At 42.1% G+C, this 8740-nt stretch overlaps 1 protein-coding gene across 4 annotated transcripts; it reads right to left on the bottom strand.

The window, feature by feature from the left end:
- Positions 1–1104: 1104 nt before the first annotated feature.
- On the bottom strand, positions 1105–8491 carry rnf170 (ring finger protein 170). 4 transcript variants are annotated; one of them, XM_063210979.1, is made up of 7 exons: positions 8414–8491; positions 7718–7882; positions 7434–7509; positions 7181–7298; positions 6771–6844; positions 6071–6211; positions 1105–4621 (listed from the first exon to the last, which is right to left on the bottom strand). In XM_063210979.1, exons 2-7 carry the CDS (start codon positions 7855–7857, stop codon positions 4343–4345), a joined length of 828 nt encoding a protein of 275 aa, XP_063067049.1. In that variant the 5' UTR covers positions 7858–7882; positions 8414–8491; the 3' UTR covers positions 1105–4342. The 4 variants fall into 4 exon arrangements, with proteins under 4 accessions (XP_063067049.1, XP_063067051.1, XP_063067050.1 ...); XM_063210981.1 differs by having other exon boundaries at positions 7181–7295; XM_063210980.1 differs by having other exon boundaries at positions 7718–7878; positions 8414–8440.
- Positions 8492–8740: the final 249 nt, after the last annotated feature.

Below are 8740 nucleotides of genomic sequence, written 5' to 3'. Positions count from 1 at the left end.
TGCTACCTGCACCTCGAAACCTCTGGTGTGCGTTGGTTTCCTCCCTCAAATGTTAAGTTAATCTGTCTACCATGTGAGAGTTAGAGTGGTAGTCTAAACATCAGTTGATCACATGAACCCACCGTTACGAAACGTAAGTGGGCAGACGACACACACACAGACACAGACACACACACGGGTGCTTGTATTTTCGTAACATTGGTTAAAAATGATTTTTCCTTTAAAAAGCAAATGTCAATGAAAGAAGATGTGGTACAGTATCATCAATAATGTATGATCATATTAGTCTTAGATGAGAAGAAACATTTTTGTTAAGATTTATGTAAAGGTTTATATGTCAAATATCCTGCGGTGTGACTGTAACATTAATGAAACCTGGAATATAATATATATATATATGTATACACATATATATATATAAATTAACCAACAACATTTTGAATAATGTATGAAGCATTTGGCACGATTGCAGAGGCCTATATATTAACTTTATATTAAGATATGTGAATGTGAAAAAACTCAAGACAGTGATATTAACTACAAGTTCAATTTCGTAACACAAATTGCGTCCTGTGGGGTGACATGTATGTCAATGTTTGTGAATGGGCAGCTGCAAGGCCAACTACAAGGGTCTTAAAGACTGGTTCCTAACCAGTCAGTGCCTCAGTTATTGGAGAGTGCTGTGGAGTTTAAGGTGACTATTAACCTCTTAATATGTCTTCATATTGCAATGTTTCTGTCACGCAATGCTTAGGTTCATTTTATGGTGTGCTGTGGTGTGACTGCTCTCATAGAAGGAAAACAAGTTTTTTTATATAAATGAAAACACATATTAAGATAAGATTAAACACAATATCATTATCAAGTTACCATGAGCTCAGAAGTCAGTCATGTATACAAAAGGATTAAGATGGCCATAATGTGAATTTCATGTGGTGTGACTTCATTTTCCTGCGGTGTGACATGCCTATGCAATGTGTTGATGCAGGACACATTTTCCCAAAAATGGCAAAAATAAGGGAAAATTCCATGGACCACTAAGTGCTTTATTTTTTTCTATTTTTTTCCGGAATTGGAAAAACTTTTTTTTTTGCGTTACGCCCTTAAACGCCAACCACCCACACACAGGTGTGGGAACGTGAGTGTGAATGCATGAATGTGAGACATACAATGTACAGTGCTTTGAGTGCTCGAAGGAGTGGAAAGGCGTTATATAAATGCAGTCCATTTACCATTTACTATCACACATCAACATACACACACACACACACGCAAAAATGAAACAAGACCATATCTCCTGTATGCAATTTAATATAATTCCACCACCATTACTGTAGAACAGGATCATTGACATGCTTACATGTTTGGTAAATAATACTTAAATAACATATATAATAGCCAAACCCATTGATTCAATAACTGCAATGTCCATCGATCCCATCTTGCCAGAGCTAACAGACTGCAAAACAGACAGAAGTTTTTTTTTAATACTTTTTTCTACAAAAGAAATACTGTAAACATTTATTCTGTATCAGATATGTTTTACATTCTAGGTCAATGCCAGAAATTCACAATAGTGCAATGGTTTCTTTTTCTTAGAAAGAGATACACCTTTAGAAGACACTAAACCATGTGCCAGTCACCAAGATGTTTGATTTTTGAATATTGCATGAGAAACCTCACTGCAAAAACCGAAACACTCTGAGGATGGAAACTGAAGATGATGTTCTCCACTGTTTGTAGTTCATTGAAATGCTGCGACTGTTTTTGGCAACAACAAAAAAACAATGAAGGGCTTTTACTTAGTGGTGGACTGCACTCTTACAGCTGTGTTGATAAAACAGCTCAAGTGGTCATTCACTCTCATGTGCAAAGAGGAGAACACAAGGGGTGCAAATCTTTTCCCCAAACTCACGTCATTTCCTCTGTCCTACCTCATGCCTCCTTGTTGACTTGGGTTAAGTCAGTTTTATACTGGACATTCATTTGACATTCAAAGTACTACAAACATGTTATATCTAGAAAAAAAGCCTTGTGGCACAGAAGGACATTCCTCGATGTTTCAAAGTTGGTTAGATCTCAAGTCTTATTTTTCAGATTACCTTCCTAGTATTTTCAATGTCTAAATTTGAATGGGCAACATAACACTGGCCTTACTGTGTCAAGTCAACAATGAGGCACAAGGGTGGAGGACAGAGGAAATGATACCAATTAAAGGAAATGATTTGCATCCAATTTGTGCAAGTTCCACCCTGAGAGGGGGCTACAGAGCAGTGATGTCCAGCCTAGACCGAGGAGCCACAATCCAATACCACGGTGACTGTGACCATCCCTTTCGAGGATAGGTGGAGCAACTCTCCTACCCTTTCTTACAACTACATGATATAGATCACTTGTCCACCTTGGTGCGGTGAATGCCTATGATTTTGCTTGTGGACTTTGCCACTGTGCTAATACAAACGGTTTAAGTGAGTATGGTATGTGGTATGCAGCTCCTCAAGATAGATTGCCATCACCACGGAAGGTTTAGGGACAGTGGTTCACAAACTCCTTCACCCCTGGGGTCAGAGGTGCTGCAGGAAGGTCACAGAGAGAAGGGACTTGTGAATTTCATATTAACATTTACCAATACAAATGGACAAAAAATATTGAAGTTTGGAATATGGGGTGACAATAATCTTAGCTCCAACAGGGGAGCTCAGCAAAACGAAAGTTTGGGAACCACTGGTTTAGGATGTGCTGAAGGTTTGGCACCCAACAATAAGGTGGTGCGGTGGGTAAGAGGGGAAGGGACGTTTAGCTTAATGAAACTGAAACAGACCAAGGCAACTGTATCTCTCGAGTGTTCATTAAAAACAATAACCAATAAACACTAAACCTCAAAAGACCTCAATATAAATACAAGAACGTAATAAAGGGAAGAAAGAAGCTAGAGGGAAGTGTGGAGGAAGACTGAGAGAAACAGAGATGTGAAGGAGTACGGTGAAAAAGAAAAGACCAGCAAGGGGGCAAGTGACAAATTAAAGTTGCATATGGTGGCTGACAGAAAAGAACACAAGGCATTGACGCAAAGTCCTGAATCGGTTAGAAAACAAAACGACAAATTTGTTGTCACAACAATATCCCTCTGTGGTCCTGTAACCCTGGACGTCTGAGCGAATGCACAGGCTTGGCTCTTGAATAGTGCAGTTTAGTCTCCCTGCCTTAAGTTTCATTTGTCTTCACAGACAACACGGGACTTCCAGTTTAGTGCAGAACTCACGGAAGGAGGGCGGCTATTACAAAAGACGTATCATGTAGGACACTAAACTCATATATTGCATTTACTTGTTTTAAATCTCGATCTGAAATCGATATGTACTAGTATAATAATACACATTATAGAGCCCTCAGTTACAGAAAAAGGGAACATTTGAGGTCATTTGAGATGAGAAGACGTCCCATCCATTTCCATCTACATTCTGTTGAAGAACTTGTGGTGTTTGTCCACAGATGCACACGCTCACACACACACACACAGCCACAAATACACACTCAGAAAATATGCATGTGAAAGATCCAGCAATGAGGAAGAGATATTTCTCATGGGACTCCTCACTACGAGGATGTTCAGATGGTGATGGCTATACAACATAATAAAACATATATTATGTCCCCCCACACACAGGCGAACATAAAAATGTCAACGCATGACATCAAATAAAAACCAACAGACAAAGAAAGCACCCTGATGACGACTATATTCCCTCAAAGTCTCCACATTCAACACACACACACACACACACACACACACACACACACACACACACACACACACACACACACACACACACACACACACACACACACACACACACACACACACACACACACACACACACACACGGGCTGTGGTTTCTCTGTTGGGAGAACACAAAACACACACAGCCTCCAAGGTCTTTGACCTGAAATAGGACAACCGAGTGGTGTTGGTACGGGTGTTTGTGTGTGCATGTGGGGTGTGTACAATGTTTGTGTGTTGTCAGCCACCACCTCCTAGCCTGTGCTCGACCACCTTGTAGTACATTATGGAAGTGTATGAGCATGTACATGTGTGATTATGTGTGTGTGCGTGTGACATCAGCCTCCACCTTCACCCAACTTCTGAGTGAGAAATATTACAACCTAGTCATGAATTCAATATCCAGTGTGTGTGTGTGTGTGTGTGTGTATTTGTATGCAACGTCACCCTCCACCTCCACCTAGCCGCTGTGAGACCATGAATGAATGTACATGAAAGAATTCAATGCCTGAGGTGTGTGTGTGTAGATGTGTACATGTGTTTGTTTTCATGCGTGCATCGTCAGCCTCCACCTCCGCCTAGCCTCTGCGTGACCACCTCGCGGTACATGATGGAGATGTAGATGAAGAGCAGGAGGATGACGAAGAAGTCGTCCATGAAGCCCAGCAGGCCGAAGAGGGCCTCGGGGATGAAGTCCAGCGGGGAGGCCAGGTACGTCAGTGCGCCCACCAAGCACAGCAGGATGCGCAGCCGGAACATCCAGAAGAGCCCGCCCACCGAGAACATCTCGCGGAAGGCGTGGCGCAGCAGCGTGGGAACGTCCCTCAGCCGCTCCATGATCTATACGGACGGACGGAAGGCCAGGAGGGACACTAAGTAAATCAAGTTTCATTACAGACTCCAACGTCCAATTTGACATACTAACATGGACGATACAAATACAATACATAAAGTGTAACAGGTGTAAAAATCACCTCCTATTAAAAGTGTACTTGTGCAAATGTATTACTACAAGAACAAGTACAAGAACAAGGGGAAAAGGGGAACGCAGCACTATGGCTCTCTGTAATGTCATGTCATAGCAATGTTGTTATGATGTAGTTAAGCATTTTCAGCAAGTGAATAGAGTCGCCGGCGACCCCTGCTGCAGTAAGATGCTACAATGATCAGGAGGGTTTCCTGTAGTTGAGTAACTAAGACCCATGTAGTCAAGTCAAGTCGACTCTATTTGTCAATTTCTTTACATGCACTGGTCAAAGAATTGCAATTACGTTTCCCATGCAGACATAGACAAACTTATGAAGTCTATCCACCAGTGCATACAACACTGTCATTACACTGTTATCAAACTAAGCCTGGCTGAAGCATTTTTTTTTCAATATATTTTTATATGGGCTTTTTATGCCTTTATTGACAGGATGCACGGTGCACCTTTAATAGACACGTGCAGGCTTTGCCTGACTGAAAAGTGTAGGAAAAAAACTCCCAAGTAAAGCTGAAAGTCTAAGCTTTGTGAAGGACTGGAACTATTAACACCACTACAGCTTTTTTGTCTGAGAAGTCAAATGTCCTTCCTCCCGTAAAGACAAATGTGTGTATGAAATAGACAAAAGGCAGAAAGGACCTAAAAAAAGGATTTTCCTTAAGAATTCTGTGTGCAGAGATATACAATTTACAAGAGATTTCAAGTGGTAACCTCACCAACTGATCTAGCCCACTTTTTACCCCCCAGTTAATGATGTCTGGCAAGCCCCGCCCACCATCAAAAACGTCTGGCAGTGGCCATTCCTCAATCAGGGGACCATGACAAACAATTTACAACAGGTTCCAAGTGGTAACCTCACCAACTGATCTAGCCCATTTTTGGGGGTATCATCATACGGGGGCGTCTGCCGGGGGTAACCCACCACTAAAAATGTCTGGCAGTGGTCATTTCTCTATCAGGGGACTATGATGAACAATTTACAAGAGATTTCAAGTGGTAACCTCACCAACTGATCTAGCCCATTTTTTGGGTGCCAGTTTTACCCCCTCCTTGCCACACCCACCCGAGGGAACATGGCAGACGTGCTGTTCCTCTATCTGGGGACCATGCCAGACATCATAGTACCCATAAAAATTGGTAACCTTCCCAACTAGGTAGACCCCCCTGGGCTCCTGGACTAATACCCTTTGCTAAATGTGTCAAAATACAATAAAAGCCTGCAACCTATTTTCAGATGTCATGAAAAGGGTTACAGAGAACTGACACACTGGAAACCCTGACAGTGGATGCAAAGCAGCACTCACCGTTCTGGGCTGTCCGGAGAAGCGGCGGTTGTAGTCTGTGAGGTCCTGTAGGACGAGGTTGGCCTCAGGGTGCCCATCATCAGTCTGCTCCGGGGCATCAGGCTGCACTATACCTTGGAACAGTGGGAAGATCAGCGTCACCTGCACACAACAAAAGTGAAAAGAAAAAGAAAACAAAGGTCTGTTTACAACACATACTCAAACACCCACCTTGTGCAACATTGAAAAGGAATGTGTGTTGAGTAGACTCAAAGCCATCTTTTTACCTTTGTAGCCAGTGACTGGAACAAATTAAACTAAGTTGATTCTTTCAAACACTTTTATAACAGTTTGAGGATTTGATTCACAACCAGCAATGAAATTGTTAATGCGGAAACAGAATGTACTGTAGTCTACTTTCACTTCTTCAAACAAATAAAAACTGGGAGTGTAAATTTTCACACGCACTTAAGTGAAACGACATAAGACAGAGTCTTGGGTCCAAATGGACCATATGGTGTATGGTGTAGTCTACTTTCACTTCTTCAAACAAATCAAAACTGGGAGTGTACATTTTCACACGGACTAAAGTGAAACGACATAACACAGAGTCTTGGGTCCTAGTTTACCAACTACCATTGGTGTGAACGTGCCCAGTGTCCTCAGTGTTTGTGGTGATTACTTACTGGTGATAAAAGTAGAACAAAGACAGTTCACCTACCGTTTGCCTGCATATGGGGCAACTAATTGGCCCAAGCCATGTCCCATACCGCCAGTACGCAATGACGCAGGAGCCTGCCAGTCAGACAAACAAGAGCAGATAACACATCAGACAAGGCATTATGCAATAAAGTGTACCATTTCAGTCAGCAACCTACCCTGTAAACGTTTCCTTCCATGTAAAGAAAAGATAGACCAACAGAGGAACATATTTTTCACAATAAACATACATATTGTACTAAAGAGGGTCCCGAGGCAACTCTGCTGTCGAGTCCTTTGTTTTTATTTGTGCGTGTTGCCTTGGGACCCTCCTTTACTTTCCTGCACTACACTATTGATTGAGACCCAAGGCAGCGCTGCCCATCTGTCTTTTTATACATATATTGTACTTAGACCATTGGCCATTCTCACCACAGAAGAGGTGGCCACAGTTGGTCTCCACGGGGAGAGTGGCCTGCTGCAGACATACTGGACACGACATGTCTGTGTAGAACTGCGGCCTGGGCTCTGGCTCTGGCTCTGTGTCCTGCTGCGTATAAGAGAGAAGTGATTTAAAAAAAAACCTTCCCGTCAACGGCAGGAAACGTCATGACAATGAATTCTGATATAGGTTGTGGTGTGGTGAACGTTAGAGAGAGGGAGAGAGAGAGAGAGAGAGATATACCTCATCTGCCTGAAGCTGCTGCCGCACCGCTCGTACATGCTCTTGGTTTTCGGGGTGGATTCTTTGTTGTTCGTTCCTTTAAGACATAGAAGGGGATGCAAACCGAACAACTGCACTTCAGTCCGACGTAAAAAAAGAGAATCTGAATTCCTGAAAACCTCTACCTTGAACAATAGTAGTGATGCAAACTGTGCTGTTTGAGAACACTTTATTTGTTGTTAGTACAGACCAGAACATACATGACATGTATGGAACAACACAGGCATGTAGAGTGTTCTGCTTACCTGCAGAGCAGTGTGATCAATCCACCCAGAAAAGTGACGCTCAGAACCACCACCAGAAGGACAGGGTTGCTGACACCTTCTATTAGAGAGTCCTCATCTTGAAGGAGACGACTCGCATGCAGGCACTGGTTTTCTTCCATTCCAACAGATCATAATCTTTTCTTCCTGGCGTACCAAAAATAAGTTAGAGAAATCAACTGTGCGACAAGACTGTGGGTTCCTGGCATCAATGTCTAACTTGCCCCGATGAATAGTAAACTTCTCAATCTGTAGGCAAATGTGAACTCAAATACAAGACTGACAATCAACATAACTGGTGTGGTGAAATAAACGCTTTGCATTAGGCCTACTGTGTATGAATGACAGATGAGCTGTAAAGCGTATTTAATTTCCCATGTAATGTCAATTCAAGTATGAAGTGCAATTCAACATCTCATTGTTGTATTCATGTCATCAATAGTTTATGGCGGCAACATCACCAAATAAGACTTTCTGAACCAAAACAATTGTTGGTTGTTATCCACTGGCGATTACACCAGGCTGTGGCTAAATGTCATCCAAGAATCAAACACCGCCGCCTCCAAACTGACTATCCATGTGTACGCATAGGCTTACTTATTGTGATAGTGCACATATTTACCAGTATGCACACATTATTCGTCAAAGAGCAGATGCATGTATGAAATAAATACGTACATATTAAGCAAGTTGAGAATATTTTCAGTATCTTCCTTCTGACGTACAGTATTTTTGATCTGTATTTCCGCATTCCTGTAAGGACCCCTTGTGTACAGATTGGTATGTGTTGCGCCGGATACATTTAATCGCGTTGGCAGTGTTTCTACAAGTATCATGGGTGTAACATTAGGATTAAACATGGATTTTGAAAATAAATCATATTAATTACTGACTTGTGCCAATCCTAGACTTTAAACAAAAGGAATGTTTTGTACGTACGTGTTTTCTTTACATTAGTCTTTTTCATACAGGCGCGAGGCTGTCCACAAACTGCAGGGTGGCATC

The sequence above is a fragment of the Engraulis encrasicolus genome, chromosome 11 (genome assembly GCF_034702125.1).
Source record: "Engraulis encrasicolus isolate BLACKSEA-1 chromosome 11, IST_EnEncr_1.0, whole genome shotgun sequence".
NCBI classification, from domain to species: Eukaryota; Metazoa; Chordata; class Actinopteri; order Clupeiformes; family Engraulidae; genus Engraulis; species Engraulis encrasicolus.
This window is presented reverse-complemented; position numbering and strand designations above follow the sequence as displayed.